This window comes from Bos indicus x Bos taurus, chromosome 25 (assembly GCF_003369695.1).
Source record: "Bos indicus x Bos taurus breed Angus x Brahman F1 hybrid chromosome 25, Bos_hybrid_MaternalHap_v2.0, whole genome shotgun sequence".
Classification (NCBI taxonomy): domain Eukaryota; kingdom Metazoa; phylum Chordata; class Mammalia; order Artiodactyla; family Bovidae; genus Bos; species Bos indicus x Bos taurus.
This window is the reverse complement of record NC_040100.1, coordinates 17,498,279-17,516,750: the sequence shown is the minus strand read 5'-3', so window position 1 is coordinate 17,516,750 and position 18,472 is coordinate 17,498,279. Positions and strand designations below refer to the sequence as shown.

Genomic DNA, 18,472 nt, shown 5'->3' with positions numbered 1-18,472 from the left:
CCAAGCACAAGGCAGAGAAGTGTGTTTGTTGAGTGAATAAAAACGAGAATGAGTGAGCAAATAAAACGGCAGACGCCCAGCCTGAGGGCAAGTGACGGTGCCTGTGGCCCTCACCTCTTAATGACCTCGTTCTCCACCATGGAGCTGTCCACCACGACGATCTGTTCTGGGATCCTGACGTCCACAGAAACAAGGCCCAGGGAGAAAAGGATCAGGGCGGTCACGCAGTTTCCTCCAGGGCCGTCCAAAGAGAACGCCACCAGGTCGCTCGCAGGCTCGCCACAGTTTTGGTCTTTGAAGGAAAAGTGATCGGCCTGGTCCCGCTTGCCCGCAGCCAGGAGTCTGCTGAAGAACTGGAACGATTCTGTGCAGACGGTGCTCGGAAACCGCCACGTGAAAATCCTAAGACAGGACGAGAAGGGGAGGGCCTTTCTGAGCTCGGGGTGCCCAAGCCTGGGGGTGGATGGGCCGCGGGCGCTTCCAATCAGCCGCTGACACTGCACACGCCGGCCTCTCCCCGGAAGCCCTCTTTCCATCTCAGACGAAGGCGCTGTGCTGCAGGCTCCATGAGGCCGCTCCCCGGAGCGCCTTCAAGGAGGTGCTGTGACTCTTCACCCGAGCCAACACTCTAGGCCCCTTGGTGCTGAACTGGGGAAGATGAATGTGCGTTCTGTCGTCAGCTTTACACAAGGCGAGCCCTGGACCCCTCTGGAGGGGAGGGGACAGGCGTGTGTGTTCAGTCTGTCTCCACTCGGTGCCTGCACGCAAGCCCTCGCCTCTGTTCAGAGGGGGGACTTTCATTCCTCGTAAAACACCCTCTTGCTGATGAGCCACAAACTGGGTCTGAACACGATGGCTTCCAAAGGAAGTGTGTCAGTCCACAGGGCAGACAGCCTGGTACAGCTCTGAGCCGTGGGACTAGGGACTGAGGTCACTCCCAACCAGGAGGGTGCACTTTTAGCCGGTCTAATTGTTGGACACTCATTTCACCCAACTTGATGTGAAAAAAGGAAACAAACTACCAGCAAAACTGGTAAATGCCCCCTTACGAGAGACCGCCGGCATGAACCTTATTCCCGGACAAGGAAGGACGCGCGCTGATGGGAGGCTGGTCCCAGAGGCTGGGTCTCACACAAGAGGCCAAAGGGCCCAGGCTGCCCTGCCTGCTGACAAAGAAGGACACCGTCACTTCCGCTCCCTCGGCTGACAGGCCCACCCTCCCTGCTCACCTGTGGTAGGCCTGGGACAGCTGGTAGGACATGGGCGCGAAGGGCAGAGCGCGGTTTTTCTTGGGGCCCAGCGTGTGGTTGACCCGGCGCCGGTTGACTAGGCTCCTCCGCTGGTAGTCCACGAAGGCCTTCACCAGGACCTGTTCCTTGTAGTCCCGGTACAGGCGGAAGGTCTGCAACACAGCAGGCCAGGCATAAGCGGGGCTCTCCAGCCAGCAGGGCGTGGGGGTGGGAAGTGGATACACAGACGCCATGGCTGATCATCCACGGAGGAAGGCTGCTGATGGCGGGGGGCGGGAGAGGCTGGGAGGCCGGAACGGACACTTGGGGTGCAGTGGGGAAGAGCCCAGAAGAAGCCCGCAGCCCCGTGGGCAGCCTTGACCCACCAGCACATCCCCTTAGAGAGTGCAGAGGACAGGCAGGCGGAAAAGGCAGGCTGCACCCGCGCCTACTCTGGATGTATGGACGCTGGGAGCCGACGCAGAATCATCTCTGATACCAGGTATCCTTCAGCTCCCACCTGAGCCATCGGCAGATATGCTTGGGCCGATCTACTCTGAGTATGTTCCAGAAGCATCCAGGCTGTGCTACGGTCTGTCTGGGTCACACCACGTTGCTTCTGCCTGTGACTGCCTATTCTTCCGGCTTCTACCTGGGGCTCCCTGCCCCCACCTCTGACCGCTCTGCATGGCAGGCAATGTAGCCCTTTTATGCCTACATCGGACCACATGTCCTTCCCTGCCTCAAAAGCCCTGATGGCTTCCCTCTGCAGGGGGACCACCCAGTCCTAACACTGGACCCTCAAAGAATTCCCTAACCTCATCCCTGTGACCTCCCACTCCTTGCTGCCATGGGTGGGGGTCCCTAGAGAAAGGTTCTGCATCCCACTTGGGGTCAGGCGACCTCTCTCATGCGTCTTTCCATGCCCTGGGGAAGTCAGGGAGAGTGACAGCCCTTTGGCACCACTGTTATAGTCCAGGCCCCACCTGGAAACAGAGTTGAAGGAAGGAAAAGTGAGGCTGGGACAAGGCCCCACTGGGACGCAGGGACCAGGCTCCTGCTGTACCCTGGGGGCTGGACTTTCTCATGTAAAAGGTGGTTGGACCCACCCTTGAGGCTGTGCCAGCTCTAACTCCTACTGGGCAGGACAGCTTGTCGGGGTCCTGCCCCCTCCACTCCGGTCTATGGTCTCCGGGGGTGGGACCTGGGGTCCATGTGCTCTAAGAGCTGTCCAGTTGACTCTGAGACGCCCTAAAGTTTGGGACAGCATCCATCTAAACACATCAGCGGGATAAGAAACACCACCAGCCCTTTGTTCTCTAACTTCTTCCTTCAGGTTCCAAACTGGCTTGACTTCGTCATGTAAGCTGTAGGAGCTGAATTTTAGGTTGTGAGATTAAATACAAACGTAGATAAGGCCTACTTGGAACACACTTTTGTGATCATTAAAAATAAGGGCTTCTCTGGTGGCTCAGGGGTAATGCAGGAGACACAGGTTTGATCCCTGGTCCGGGAAGATTCCACACGCTTCAGAGCAACTAAGCCCGTGAGCCCCACTGTTGAGCCTGTGCTCCAGAGCCCGGGGGCCACAAGTGCTGAGCCCACACACCGCAACTGCCGAAGCCAGGCACGCTAGAGTCTGTGCTCGGCAACGAGAGGCCACTGCAATGAGAAGCGTGCTCACTGCAACTAGAGAAGCGCCCACGCAGCAATGAAGACCCAGCACAGCCAAAAAAAAGGGAAAGGACGCATGAGTTCGGGCAGCAGACTCCTCTCTGCTGGGGCCTTGGAGCCACACAGACTCAGGTTTGATGAACGAGCTCTGGGATCTTGGTCATGGGCTTTTTAACTTCTCTGAGCCAAGTTTTCACACCTATAAAGTACTAAGCCCACCACTTTCCCAAGCTCAGCACAGGGTCAAGGAGATCTGCCTTCTCCTTCGTCCTCATTCAGCTATAATCCAAGCAGCATCACGGTTCTAGTATGTTCTCAGGAGATGTGTAAGACTCAACGCCCGCAGAAAGGCAGCTTCCTCACCGGGGGACGTTTTCTAACAATCGAACTATGTTGACACTTGTCCACTATAATTGGAAAAGATATGCTACACAGCCAATTAGCTTCTCAGTTCTTTTGTCATGGCTCATTTCTCCTTCTGCCTAATTGTCTGCCTTCAAAGTTAGATTCAAAACCTCAGCCCTGGGAGGGATTTTGGAGGTCACCAGATCCTGTGCCCATACTTCAGTGAATGGGTGGCGGGGCAGGGGGGTCTTCCCTGGCAGTCCAGTGATGAGAACTCAGGCCTTTCACTGCAGTGGCCCAGGTTCAATCCTTGGTTAGGGAACTACTAAATCCCGCTAGCCATGTGGCAACACCAAACAAACAAAAAAAGATGAATGAAGATTTGGCTGGAGCCTCGGGGGGCAATCAGGCCCCCTGAGACCTCATAGGTAAGAAGAGAAGGAGGAGAAACCTCATGGGCCCCCAGCCTGGGAAGGGTCCCAAGTCCTGGAATGCTGCTGCAAAGGACGCTGTGTCCCCAACGCCCACCTGGAACGACTGGCAGATCTCCATCTGTCTGTCCGAGAGGGCCAGCGTGCTCTGGATCAGGTTCTGGAGCACCAGGAAGTGGATGTCATCCACGCTGCAAGAGATGCGGGGGCGGGTAGCGACATGGCCACGTGAGATGGGGGGGCAGGTGCAACAGGGCCACGTAAGCCCACAGACCACGTGAGATGAGGGGGGAGCGGACAGGGTCATGTGAGTCCACGGGCCACAGGCCACCGCTCATCCTGCTGGTGGATTCTACCTCAAAAAATCTTTCCAATCTCCTGACAGTGATACAAATGTTTCAACTAGTCATAAACCCAAACAAAAGGAATGAATGGTGGTTTTTACCCCTTACTGACTGGTCCATTTTCGAAGGGAAAAAGTTTTATTCTAGTGGGTAAGGGGTGACATAACCTAGGAATAAGTTTTCATGACAACGAACATGTGTGGTTAGTGCTTCCATTTTTTTAAAATCCAGGTTTATTTATATTAATTTTTAAACTTTTGGAGTATAGGCTGAGATGGTTGGATAGCATCATCAATTCAATGGACGTGAGTTTGAGCAAACTTGGGGAGATGGTGAAAGCCAGAGAAGCCTGGCGTGCTGCAGTCCGCGGGGCTGGTAAGAGTTGGACACAACTTAGTGACTGAACAAGAACAACACAGTCGATTAGTGCCGGGAGCCGGCATATTGCATATTGAGTGCATATTGCATATTGAGTGCAGCACTTTCCACAGCATCATCTTTCAGGATCTGGAGTAGCTCAACTGGAATTCTATCACTGCCGGTAGCCAGCGTGAGGTACTCCGCCCATGACAAAGGTCATGAGGAAGGAGGCTCGGCACACGCAAAGGCGGGATCGAGCCTCAGGAGTCCCCCTGGAAATTCTCGAGCATCTACCCCCAAAATCAGAGTCTGCCTACTTTCTGCTTTGTGCTTTCACCTACACCTCTGACGTTATGGGGGGCTGTCCCCCACTACCTCTCTGAAAAAAGAGTTAGCTTACAGCTCCAGTTAATAATTCCTGGGTGTGACAGTGTTTAACCTACAAACTCCTTTGGAAATCCTCTAGCCTGCCTGAATAGGTTTTTCCGGCCACATGTGATTGTTCAGAGCCTCCCAACTGTGAGAGGCAGATGTTCTAAACTGTCTAAACACAGATTCTTTTGAGTAGTTAAAAGATTGATTAGAAATTGTATTGGTGAAGGGATTTTCACTTGTTGGGCCAATGTTTGCTGCTAAGTCTCCATATCCCTTACCTGCTGTGTCCCTGGCAGTGTATTGATTAATATAATTGGTGTAAATAGTAGCTTTAATGTTTGTAACCTGGGACCTTTGAGTTAATTCTTTTTCTTGTTGTAGCCCACCACACCTTTGCTCTGTAGGAATGCAACTTTATTTAATGCTTTTGGAGGGTGGCTCCTGACCAATCACCTTTAGAGAAAAATAAGTTTTCTGAAGAAAAGGTCTTAAAATGTTAACAGGCCTCCGGGCCAGAAGATGATGCAAATCACCTAAGCTTTTGCATATGATAAGTTTGCAGGAAGAAAGCCTGGTTTGCTGCCTGACTCTACCCCTTCCCCCATTATCCTCTATACATAACTTAAGGTATAAAAACTACTTTGGAAAATAAAGTGCGGGCCTTGTTCACCGAAACTTGGTCTCACCATGTCGTTCTTTCTCTTACCTTCTGGCTGAATTATTCAGCCTCTTTTCTACACTGAATTTCCTCACTGAGCTATCCTTATTTCAACCGCTTTTCTCCACTAAATTTCCTCACTGAGCTATCCTCATTCTATTACTCTTTATATCCTTAATTAACATTTAATTAAGCAATTGTCGCCTGATCTTCGCCTAAGCCGTCTCTCCTTCGAATACCCTGGATCAGCCGGGGCTGGTCCCCGGCAGATTAGCAATGCTGTGGTAGGTGAACAGCGAAGGGATTCAGCCATATATTTTTTTCATCCAATTTTAAACAACTGTTTCTCAAATAAGAATAGGCTTTTCACTGAATACAGACCTAAAAATCAAATATTGATTATGCAAGATGGAAAGAAAGGCTGAGTTTTCTAACCCGCATTTTCCTTGGGACGTTCATGGGCTACGAGTTCATACCCCTTCTCCAACCTGTCCTCAGGCTGGGCTGGTGACAGGCGAGTTGATGGGTTGGCCTGCTTTTCCCATGAAGGGCCACATAATTTAGTCTCCGTGGGCCCCATGGTTTCTGTTGCAGCCCCTCAGCTCTGACGTTCCGCCCTGAAAGCAGCACGGACCACACATGGAACGGGCGAGGCCGTGTTCCAATAACACTGTATTTCCAGAAATGGGCACCAGGCTAGATTCGGCCCTCGCCGATCCCTGAGCCAGGCTGCAGGCAACCCAGTGAGGCGGCCAAGGAAAAGGCGCAGGGCCTCCAGCTGCCGTTGTTCTTTAGTCACTTAGTCATGTCCACTCTGCGACCCCATGGACTGCAGCCCGCCAGGCTCCTCTGTCCAGGGGATTCTCCAGGCAAGAATACTGGAGTGGGCTGTCATTCCCTTCTCCAGGGGATCTTCCCGACCCAGGGATCACACCGGAGTCTCCTGCACCGGAAAGCGGATTCTGTACCACTGAGCCACCTGGGAAGCCTCGGGCCTATGAGTACTTGCCTCTTAAGTTCATCCTCTTTCATGACTTGATCTTTTTTGTCTCCAATCACCAAAACTCGGTATCTGCATAGGAAACAGAAGAAGCGCTTGTCAAGGGAACCCAGCCGACCTTTCTGAGCCAAGGTGATGCTCGAGTGAGGTGGCTACTATCAGCTAAACGTTGGAAAAAAATAATTGGTAAACTCCCTAAAATTCAAACTCATACATGTAAATTAAAATGAGAAAACACTGCGTTCTGCCCAGTGAATGAGCGTGTTGTAAGAACGAGGGTCGGAAAAATGAGGAATGTTCGGTCACTGACCATCTTGAGGCGATAAGGGGACATGTTAACTTGTAGACAGTGACTGTTAACTGTTTCCGGAGGAGGAAGCCAGCTGTGGGCTCATCACGATGAACAACAAGCACAGAAAGGAGCCCGGGAATAAACAACCTCACAGGGGAGGAGCTGTAGGTGATCGTGTTACACGTTAACTCCCCATCTATTTTTCTGCGCTCCATGCAATTTTTAAATTAAAAAAAATTTTTTGGGGCCACACCATGTGGCACATGGCATGTTAATTCCCCAACCGGGGATTGAACCTGTGCCCCCCGCGTTGGAAGCGTGGAGCCTCAACTACTGGGCTGCCAGGGAAGTCCCCCTGAGATCCATGTAATACTGTTTTACTGTGTTTGGACCAAGCAAATAAAAATAAACCACAGAACTCTATGAAAAAACCCACGGCCATTTATTTGTAAGTCACGTCTTGGGTTTCTACAACACTAAAGTCAAAATTCATCTCTGCAATAGTAAATTCTTCCTAAAATTTAGCAGTAAGACAAAACACCTTTTCAGAAGAATGTGAACTGGTTTTAGTCAAACGAGAAAATATTTGGGACCATTTTTCTCTCTTACTTTGCCTGCCAGAATGCTCAAGATCAAATCTAGTGGTCAGCTGTTACAACTGGAACTTTTTTTCTTTCCTCTAGATAGGTCATGAACTCACCTTTACAAATCTTTGTCTTCTTTAATAACTTAAAGTTGGCCCATGTGTTTATTAAAAACACGTGGGGATAGAAGTTACAGGTAGGTAAACAAGCTGCCTGAAACACCTTCACGACTGAAGACAAAGCACAGCACTTAGGAGTTCTGGGTAAGAGTTTGCAGCAAAAGCAAAATCTATAAGCAACTACAGAGTGCTCCTTGGCCCTGGCACAGAGTGGGCAGGACACGAACTAGTTGCTGGGTGAATGAAAGGATGAGACCCCCAACCAAAACAGAGGGCGGGCTGCAGAGGTACCACACGGCTCACAGTGGGACCTGACAGATGGACGTCGTCTCTAGAGGAAGAAATTTGGAAATACAGTGGCCACAGGGACTATGCTGATGAGGATGGTGAGGAGAAGGGATTCACATCTGGATGAGGCAGCAGAAACAGGCCTGGTTCAACAGCACTCAAGATTTTAAAACTGCACAGATTCTGGGAAGCTCAAGTGTGTTCCTCTCCAGGTGCCCAGGGGTGGAGCTGTAAAGAACAGGGGCTCTGGGGTCAGACCCACCTAAGTTCAAATCCTGGCCTGGGGCGTACTAGCACCATGACCTTGGGAAGCTTCGTACATCTCAAGGTTTCCTGGTGCATAAAATATGCAATCTTAAAAGCACTCCAATATCTGAGCAAGCCCCGAGTGAGCCAGAGCAGGGCCGCACCGGAACGGAAGGGAGCGCCCCGTGGGGTGTAGGGGATGGCGGCGTCTCCCCAGTTTCAAGCCCCCCGGAGAGGAGACGAGAGGTGCAGAGTCAGAGGAGCACAGGGCTCGCTGCCGGGTCAGGTGAACGGCTGGTGGGGGATGCGCCTGTTGCTGGTGACGCACCCTCTTGCCCCAAGACCACACAGAACCTTCCTGGAGGAGCCTTACCTGGCAAACAGCTCCTCGAGCGTGTCTGGGATTTCAAGGTTTGGATTCTTTAGGGCTGAACTGAACTTCTCTCTAAGCTTTGCCACAAATTCTTTAAACTCGCTGGCACAAACCTGTTGACGTGAGAGAACGAGACCTTAAGCCCTTTCTCTCCTTGAAGGGAGGTTTCACTAACACACAATGAGGAAAATCCTGGAGCAAATGCCCAGAGCAGCGTGCCCCCAGAAACCCAGACAGAAACGCTGTCTCCTGTGCCCTCTCCCAGCCCCCAAGACCACTGGGAAGGTGCCGGGTGCTCACCACTCTGGAGCCGGCGAGCCTTACACCTGCACCGACAGCGCTTGTCCCCAAGCCCTGAACACATCCCAGGGAGTCCCTCCAATCAGCAGCCTGTGTCCCCTCACCACCTCCCTCCCTCCTCTGTGCCTCACCTGTGCACGTCGGCCTCCACCCCCACACTCAGCTGTGAGCCCCAAGCCAGCCCCTCCTCCTCTGTACCCACCCATGTCCGCCCAAGACCAGACCTGGATCATAGCGTGGCCCCTCACTGCCTCGCCACCCCAGGCTCGTGCCTCCAACTCCTCCTCCACGGTGTGGCCGGCAAACCCACCCTGTCACCCTGCCAGCCGGTGCCAGGGCTATAGGACAGGGTCACGCTCTTTCCTGATGCCTCTCGCTGAGGCCCTCCCACGGGGCGCCTCGCCCCTCTTCCTTGTCTGCCTTTCCTTGGCTGGTCCCTCGTCTCTACGGTCTGGGCTCAGTGGTGACACATCTGAAGGGCCCTGTGTGATAACAGACGGTCGCCTACTTCCTTCATCCCATTCTTCCCTAGCGGTGGAGCCAGCCCCAGCGTGGTGTGGGCAGGCAGCCTGCCCAGCCTTGGGGGCGAGTCAGGACAGATCTTCTGGAAACGGCTGTCCCCTCCTCCCTTGACACAAGGGCCCTCTCCCCACTTCTTCCTGCCTTGGGATTCTGTTGTGAGATGTCAGCCATGAGGTGACCAGCATGAAGACGGAAAGCTGACCCCCGGGGATGGGGAATGAGTGACAGAATGAACCCGGGACCCTGACGACGTTTCTGCTCTGCTGCCCCGTGAGGGACAGCCGACTTCCGGGCTGCTTAGCACAGTGTTAGGTTTTCCTCTGTCACTTGCATCAGTCAGTTCAGTCGCTCAGTCAAGTCCGACCCTCTGCGACCCCATGAACCACAGCACGCCAGGCCTCCCTGTCCATCACCGACTCCCGGAGTTTACCCAGACTCGTGTCCACTGAGTCACAGATGCCACCCAACCATCTCATCCTCTGTCATCCCCTTCTCCTCCTGCCCTCAATCTTTCCCAGCATCAGGGTCTTTTCAAATGAGTCAGCTCTTCGCATCAGGTGGCCAAAGTATTGGAGTTTCAACTTCAACATTAGTCCTTCCAATGAACACACAGAACTGATCTCCTTTAGGATGGACTGGTTGGATCTCCTTGTAGTCCAAGGGACTCTCAAGAGTCTTCTTCAACACCACAGTTCAAAAGCATCAATTCTTCTGCGCTCAGCTTTCTTTATAGTCCAACTCTCACATCCATACATGACTACTGGAAAAACCATAGCCTTGACTAGATAGACCTTTGTTGACAAAGTAATGTCTCTGCTTTTTAATATGCTGTCTAGGTTGCATCAGAAGCACTCCTAATTCTCCCTCTGTGACCTCAGCACCCTGTGCTCTCCTGTGGGGTGGCTACACTGTTCTGCGATGTCCACCTCTCTGCCTGACTCACTGGCCTCGGCTGGCACCAAGGCTGGACACACACACAGCGGAGTCCAGTGCTGGCTCAACAAATCAGGGGTAAGCAGACTGTGAGCCACATGGCAGAGGAGTCTGGGTCTGGAAACATAAGCTTCCTTCCTGGTCAGTCCCTGTCCCAGCCCTGCCCACAGAAAACTCAGAAAGAAAACTCATCGCCTATCCGTGAGCTTTCCAGATGTCTAAATGTTTGTAATTTCTGAAGAGCTGCCCTACTTTCTTAACAAAATAGACCCAAGGCACAGCAGCGTTGCCAAGAGGCAAGCCAAATTCTAATTGTCTTTAAAAAACTGATGCTGGATGCCAGATCAAGAGAGGTTCACAGCCAAAAACCTGACAAGTCAATTTCCCAGATGAGCGCGGGAAAAGCCCAGGTCTGGACGGCCGGCAGAGGGACCCAGAGGACCAGACCTCTGTGTCTGGAAACCTAGAAACCCTTTCCTTAGGGCAGGCTGTGCCCAGCCACCGCACGGCACCCACCTTTGGGTTTCCGTAGTCACCTTTCCGACTCAGGAACTCCCCAACAAGCGCCTTATCCTGGTACACCTCGGCGAGGCAGACCCTGCAGGAAAATGGACCACAGGGAAGCCTGGGCACTGCAACCATGCCCACGTTCAGAACCACCGAAGATTTCTAACGCTGCTGGCGTCAGCTAATCACGAAGTGTGACTGGCTTGTGTGCCTGCTGGGTGATCGCAGCTTTCAGAAATGAAGGATTTGGGGTCAGCCTGTTACTGCATACACTTTACACCTCGGCCTCTCCAAGCTCCCACCCTCCTGCCCCTCACAGGGGTTTGGCCAGGACTCTGGGAAAGATCTACGTGGAAGCGTATCATAAACTTAAAAACAGGCCCCAGGGGTTGGTATTAAGAGCTCCGGGCTCCTCCATCACCCTTGTCCACCACATCCTTCTTCACATCTCTATGGTGACAGGACAGCCTGACCGCCCACCAGGAAACAGAGGGAAGACAGCCAGTGTGTGCTGAGCTCCTGGGGGCCGGGCACTTCTGACCCTCACAAGGAGCTTGCAAGGAAGAGGCTGTCATTCCATTTCACGGCTTGGTGAGCTGTAGGGACCCCCTGCCCCCGAGGTCACACAGAGGCCAAGGGTCAGGTGGAGCCCTGCTCACAGATGGGGAAACAGCCTCTGACGGGGTAAGCGCCCCGTCCCAGGCCCCACGACTCTGAACTGCGGTGAGAACGGAGACTCAGGCCTCCAAGCCCTGCAAGCCCTCTCGTCCCCTGCCCTGGCCGCTGCAGGACGAGAGGAAGAGCGTCAGGCGGGGGCCGGGGAGCCCAAGTCCAGACCTCGCTCACTGCAGCTCTCCATCACCCAGCAAGCACCATCCTCTCTATGCGCCTGTTTCCACTTTGAGAAAAAGAGGACTTTGGACCAGGGGATCATAGCCTTTTCTGATAGAACATTTTAAGAGCATTCCACACACTGGGCAAGTGGCTTCACACAGGAAGGCCCCCTGGTGTCTAACCCAGTGGTTCTCACCAGGAGCGATCTGGGCCCCGTGGGAGATGTGTGAAGACACTTTTTGCCGTCACAGCTGGGGAGGGGGGGTTGCTACTGGTGCCTAGTGGACGGAGACACGGATGCTGTTAAACATCCCACAGAGCATAGGATGCCCCACACAAATGATCCGGCCCCATGTGTCAGCAGCGCTGAGACCCAGAAGCCCAGAAGAGCTGAATCTCCTCCATGGTCAGGGCTGGGTGCCTTCCCTCCAAGCTGGCTGCCTGCACGCAGCCCAGGGCTTGGGATCAACCTGGAGCCGAGCTCTCTCACTGACCCATGGCACGGGCATCAGCTGGTGGGAGCGGTTTCTCCCAACCCTGCTTGGGTCCCCTCCTGGCCCCACCCTCCTGCTGGCTGCAACCGGAGAACATCTCTGGCTTCACAAGGCATCCTGAAGTCTAAACAACACCTTACGTGTGCGAGTGCCCGGAATCACACCCGGCGCCCCGGATCAAGGGCCACCTCACTAACAGCCTCCAAAACACATCTGACGTGCTCCTGGAAGACTCAGACTTTATCCACCTGGATTCTACAGCCAACTCCTAAGCAGATGGGATGAAAAAAAGAGGAAAGAACAAACGAGAAGCCTGGGGACACCCTCGACGGGGAGTTCCGGAAGTTCAAAGGCGGCTTACTTGTAGTTCAGATAGGCTTGTGGGTTTTTGATTATGTAGCGAGCTCTTCGTCCGACCGACAGGGAGGTTTTATCCAGAGACTCTTCCAAGGTCGAGTGCAGGATGTCCCGCACGACCTGCCAGGGGACGAACGGGCCCTTCACCTGGATCAGACACAAGCCGAGATGGAAGGTCAGTGGCCCCGGAGCCCACGGCACGGGCCACTAGTGTGAGGGAGGGGAGTCGGCCTGTGCAGCCTCTTCCCTCAGCAGACACACAAAACTCGGCCATAGTTACTGGGTACTGACCACGGGCCTGGCGCCAAGTGGGGGCTGGGAAGAAAGGAGTAAGACAAACACTTAACATCCAGTGGGAAGCGTCTCTGGGTGACTAACAGAGGTGCCTGGAGGGTGCTGGGTAGTACTGAGTGGAAGGCAATGTTAGGGGAGCTCAGGAGGTCTGTGACATGGTTTGTGGAGGGTTGTGCTCAGAAATGCTGTGTGTGGTGCCTGTGGTCACACTGATGGAAACAGAACGCGCAGAGTCCCGGGCTCAGGGCCCCTCTCAGGAAACACGGGCAGGAAGGCAGAGCCCAGGCGAAGAAGGGGCATGATGACAAGGTTTTTTTCTTAGTGCCTGAGCATGAGGGGGCCGGGGAGTCTGGTGTGAGCTGAAGTGAGTGAGTGGAGGCTCCATGTAGGCCTCTCCCATCATCACCATGAAGAGACAAGGGCCAGACATGAGGGACAGCAACACGCCATCAGGTTCCTCCTGGCAGAAGGGGCCGGGATGCAATTTAGGAACGCACAAAGAGGTAAGAAAATGATCAAGCAAAGGGGTTTAATGAGCTTAAATTAAAGGCAGAGAGCAACACACGGCCTCTGGGTGGGTGTCTTTGGCCAGTATGGCAGAAGGACAGGAAATACTGACTATGCTGTGAAGCTGCCTCACCCGCTCTGCCTGGTGGTGTTACTACCTGCCAGGGCCCTGGACGGGAGGCTGGCGGAGCCCACACTCCTGGGGCTTCTATGGACCAGCCTGATGGGACACTGGCCTTGGTGTGGCTGGAAGGTGGGGCATGAACCCAGGCATGAGCCTGGGGCCATAGCTACACAAACAAGTAAGAAGCCTCGCTGCCTCTAGAAGCAGCCACTCCAGCGGGCCAAGAGGGACCAGAAGCCAGAGGAGCAGCATGACATGTGTGCGGCCAAGGGGTGGAGCGAGGGCGCAGTAACCACTTCCTTTCAGCAGATCAATGGTGCCTTTCCAGAGATGATAAGCAGTAAATGAAAGATAAACAGGACTATTCCAGGCAGATGAGGATGGGAGGCGGGGAGCAGGCAAGGGACAGAATCCCGGTGAAGAGACAGCGAGTGCAGCTCTCAGCTGTGTGACGCTGCTTGTTGTTGCTGTTTACTAAGTCACGTCCGACTCTGCAACCCCATGGACTGTAGCCCGCCAGGCTCTTCCGTCCATGGGATTTCCTAGGGAAGAATACTGGAGTGGGTTGCCGTTTCCTTCTCCAGGGGATCTTCCCAACCCAGAGATCAAACCCGCGTCTCCTGCACTGGTAGGCGGGTTGTTTATCATCTGAGCCACCAGGGAAGCCCGAGCTGTGTGGTGTGCAGCCAGGCAAAGACACAGATGCGTGAGCTGAAGGCTGGAAAGAGAGGTGCAAAAGTGAGTGTGGGGTTCACTGGGAAGATTCTGGGAGATGCTTCTCCCACGGGCCGAGTGGAGTAGATGCGATGAGTGGTCCCAGGGCCATGCTCCTCCCTGTGTGGGTCAGAAGAGAAAGAGCCTCCCAGACGAGAGGGACTCACAGTCAGAGGGCTGGAAGCTGGGGTGGGGTGGAGAGGCGAGCGGGATGAGGGGGCGCACCTTGGTGTTGAGGACGTTGCTGGCGATCCGGCAGAGCATGAGCAGCCCGTCCTCCTGCAGTGACCAGGTGACCCGCAGCCGTGTCATCCTCTGCAGGGCGCTCTGGTCCGCCTCGTCATGGTAACGCCTTTTGTTCTTGTCTTCCGGGAGCTCTTCTAAGGCGGGGATAGCACAGGGGGTTTTGAACAACTGTTTGAGAGCTGTTATTCCAGAAAGCAGAAGGGTCCCTACCCAGTGGGTGGGCCTGGATCAAGGTGTCAGTTATCAGCATCTCATCAAGTGGGGAGTCATGTCAACTAGCCACAAAAGACTCAGCCCAACGGGACAGATTTTTTTTAACCCCTTTCATCATTTCTGTTTGGTCAGATTTCATGGTGACAGGCTGGGCAGCCTGATGCAGCCGGTTATCTGCCTGCCTCCAATCTTTCCCTCGGAGGCACTGAGCCCTCTGAAGGTGCCTCGCCTCCCTCAGAAGCCCTCTGAAGGAACCTGCTCAGGGCGTGCTCTCCAGATAAGTGGGACCCCACCATTCCCTGCTCTGCGACCTCAGAGATGCTGTGTACACTCTGGTGCAGCAGGGTGACAACAAGGCCCACTGTCCAGGGCTAAGTAACTTCAGGACTGACCCAGACGCCTTAAAAGCACCTAGAGCAGTGCCTGGTGCAAAGGAACTGTTACCTAAGTAATATCAAGCACAAACATTATGCAATATTTGCTGGGTGCCAAACACTGGCTTAAGCTTTTTACATATATTCACTTACAATAATAATACTTGGCAACCATGCTAGGAGAAGGATACAACTATTATCCCCATTTGGCAGGTGAGGAATCTGAAATGCACAGAGACCCAGCACCTTGCCTGAAGTCAAAAATCCTAGGAAGCGGCAGTTAGGATGGGAACCCTGAGCTCTAAAACCACTGGGTTTCCCCAGACTCCACCCTCCGCTCCCCTCCCTGCTGGGAAACACTGGCAGGAGTTCCAAAGGCAGATGCCATATGCTACCGCCAATTCTAAAAGACTGTTTGCTTAGTGAGCATATTTCAAATGAGAGCAGGAGAAAAGTGGGCAAGATCATTTGCATTCAAAGCAACACCACCATTGGATTTTGCTTTGCAGTGAATTCAGGTCTTTTCGAGCCAATCTGATCTTACACGTATCTGGACAGGCTAAACGGAGGGGGCCGTTTCAGCTGATGCGAAGCTATTTGTTATGAGCACCAGCTGAGTAAATCACTAAAAATGGGTTCCTGTTAAAGCATTCTGCTCTCAGCTGAAACAGCTAAAGCTATCAGATCATTGTTAAAACGCATGGTCCACTGAAATGACAAAGAAGTGACTAAAAACCAGGACACTGGTCTCCTTGCTGCCCTCCTTCACTGTGAATGATGCCCGAATGAAGAATTCAAAATGGGAATCGAACAGGTGCCGTGCACAAGGGGTTCACAAGATCCAGAGAGATCCCGCAGGCTTAAATGACTCCCGCGCTCCCTCTGATTTAAAAACACAACTTGAAACTTTGTCCTGAGTACAAATGCTGATGTTAAAAGGTGAACCAAGAGAATAATAGGATTTGAACCGGCTGTGATAAGGCCTTGGCTAAGGATTTTTGCAAAGGTTTTTTTTTCCCAGTTGAGATGAAATTAAAAATGTGAACAGAAGGAGTCACTAACTGAAATGGCTCTATATACTACCGTATATAGACTGAGAAAGCAGGGGGGGATGTATAGAAAGTTCAAGGCCCTCTCGGCCAACAGGCTGGGCTTGGAAAACAAAACACAACCACACAGTTAGCGCTGCAAGCGGAGCGGGGAACCGGAGTCTGAGGGCAGCACTCAGGCCGGGCTACAGGGAGGCTGCTGCCCGTCCCTGGCTGGACCGGGCAAAGGCGAGCCCCACAAACACAAACAATCATGGCCAAACCTTTCTTCTTCCTCTTGATCTTCTTCCCTGGGTCCTTCTTCAGCCGTTTGCGCTTCTGGCTTTTCCCACCCTTCACTTTCTGGTTCCGCTCCAGCGTGGGCTCTCGCTCCACCTCGACGTGCTCATCTCTGTCGGCACACAACCCCGATCCAGCTCGAGCGTCTCCCCAGACCGTCAACCTGCCGTTGCCTGGAAACAAGCAAAGGAGCCCGGCATTGCAGAAGGCCCCCGCAAAGGCTGGAACACGGCGCGGCGCAGGGGTCCCACCGGCCCAAGCTGGCCCCGTGTCTGTCTCTGCTGAGCTCCCGGCCCATGTACCTCCGGCCCCAAGAGGCATCGGGCGCTTGGACAGAAACGTCTGCAGCCTCATCGTGAGCCCGTTCTCCGACGTGGTGGTCTCCTGAAAGACAAGGATGGCACTGAAGTGTGAGCTTCACTGGGCCCCCAGGAACCCAGTGCAGCCGCAGCGCTGAGTGTTGAGTCCCTGATGACGAGGCGGCGCAGGGACCGCCACCTTCCTGTGGCACACACACCCCGTCTCGTGGGACCTGGCACACACACCCCATCTCGTGGGACCGCTTAGACTTTCCTTTCTTTCTTTTTAAAAGGAATACTTGTACTGATCGAAGAATAAATTAGCATCCATGGGGGGAAAGAAAAAAGAAAGTCAGGTAGATATTTACAAAGTCCTGCTGTACCTTCAGTACTTACGGATGCAATTACTCGTGTCTCTGGTCAATTTTGGTTTGGCCAATTCAAAAACTGTGAGCTGGGACTTTCCTGGTGGTTTAGTGGTTAACAACCCACCGGCCAATGCAGGGGACACGGGTTCAATGGTCTAGAAGATCCCACATGCCGCGGGTCAACTAAGCCTGTGCGCCCCAACTACAGAAGCCCGAGCACCCTGGAGCCTGCGCTCCACAACAGAAAGAAGCCACCGTAATGAGAAGCCTGAGCACTGCAATGAAGACCAGCCCCCTCTCGCCACAACCAGAGAAAGCCCACACACAGCAATCAAGACCCAGGGCAGCCAAAAACAGAAACAGAGTAAGTAAATCTTAAAAACAAAATCTGTGAGCCAGGGAAGGGAGAGGCAGTGAGCAGTGATGGCCGGGGCTGGGTGAGATGGTCCCAGGACGGACGCCCTGAGCCAGGGAAGGGAGAGGCAGTGAGCAGTGATGGCCGGGGCTGGGTGAGATGGTCCCAGGACGGACGCCCACCTTTTTGGCCTTGTCCATGATATAGCTGGTCCAGATCCAATTGCGCTTCAGGTGTGCGTAGAAGCTGGAGTCGAGCCCCGCGGCTCCCAGGCCGTCTCCGGGGATGATGCCTTCATCCACGACCTCGCGGCTGCCCCTGGGAGTTGGGAAATAAACAGACACCGAGCCTCCTTGGGAACTGGGAAGAGAGCCCATGGAGTGGGTGGGGGCATGTACTGCAACTGCTACCTTCCCACAAAGACATCTGACAGGTAGCAGTAAAGAATTTGTCAAAAATCCAGATTTTTATGTAAAAATCCCAGTTTTTGAACTTCGGCAACTGGTTCTTTTTAGTTTTTGACAATGGGGAGGCTAACTGCCTCATGGCTGGGGCCAGAGTGAGCCATGGCCACCAACCCGCAGCCCCGCAGCAGGGACTCAGGCCTCCAGGTCCGACAGGGAGCCTGACTGCGGGGGGGCGGCCCACAGCCTGCAGGACGAGACCCCCTGCGGCTGTGCACTCGGGGACGGGCGGGACGCACATGGTGTACTCCATCATGGCACACTTGCGCTCCAGCGTGTACTTGTCCATGGCGTTCTCCTGCTCCTTCTGCATTCTGCCCTCCTCATCGCTGCCCTGGTCTGGGCCGCTGCTCTTCCGGGCGCGTGGGCAGCGCACTACGCCTAGGAAAGAGACACGAGCCCCGCTGAAGACACCTTTCTGCCAATGTCTGCTGCTGGGTGGCAAGAGGAGTGAATTCCCTTTCTGGGACTAGGATCCCCACCAGGGAAGAGGGGCTGAAACCGGTGGACCTCTTTGCACCAAACATCTTACATCATCATGTTGCGGGGGAGCAGGAGGAAGAGTTAGTTAGTAAGGCTGGTGGGTGAACCTGAGAAGAGACTGCACAGCCTGGATTCTATAAAGGCGGGAAGGCGAGCAGGCGACCAGAGAAACCCCAGGCCTTCTTTCTTCCTGGTGGAGGCCGCAGGGAGCCGCATGCCACAGGCCCGGGCTTACCCAGGGGCTCAGTGGTAAAGAACCTGCCTGTCGATGCAGGAAACACAAGCTCGATCCCTGGGTTGGGAAGATACCCTGGAGGAGGAAATGTTAACCTACTCCAGTAAAGTATCCTTGGCCTGAAGAATCCCATGGACAGAGGAGCCTGGCGGGCTACAGCCCCTGGGGTCGCAAAGTGTGGGACACGACTGAGCGTCTGAACA

The 18,472-nt window shown here is 53.8% G+C and overlaps 1 protein-coding gene across 1 annotated transcript in view; it reads right to left on the bottom strand.

Moving 5' to 3' along the window:
- GTF3C1 (general transcription factor IIIC subunit 1) overlaps positions 1–18,472 on the bottom strand; it is an 80,241-nt gene that overhangs the window by 7,986 nt on the left and 53,783 nt on the right. Inside the window, exons 20-31 of the mRNA XM_027528207.1 lie at positions 17,791–17,932; positions 17,270–17,405; positions 16,368–16,449; positions 16,050–16,238; positions 14,130–14,284; positions 12,270–12,412; positions 10,590–10,671; positions 8,319–8,431; positions 6,426–6,488; positions 3,777–3,870; positions 1,230–1,402; positions 115–402 (exon numbers count right to left, since the gene is read on the bottom strand). Of these exons, the coding sequence (XP_027384008.1) occupies positions 115–402; positions 1,230–1,402; positions 3,777–3,870; positions 6,426–6,488; positions 8,319–8,431; positions 10,590–10,671; positions 12,270–12,412; positions 14,130–14,284; positions 16,050–16,238; positions 16,368–16,449; positions 17,270–17,405; positions 17,791–17,932 (1,660 nt within the window). The remainder of the gene's footprint in view (positions 1–114; positions 403–1,229; positions 1,403–3,776; positions 3,871–6,425; positions 6,489–8,318; positions 8,432–10,589; positions 10,672–12,269; positions 12,413–14,129; positions 14,285–16,049; positions 16,239–16,367; positions 16,450–17,269; positions 17,406–17,790; positions 17,933–18,472) is intronic.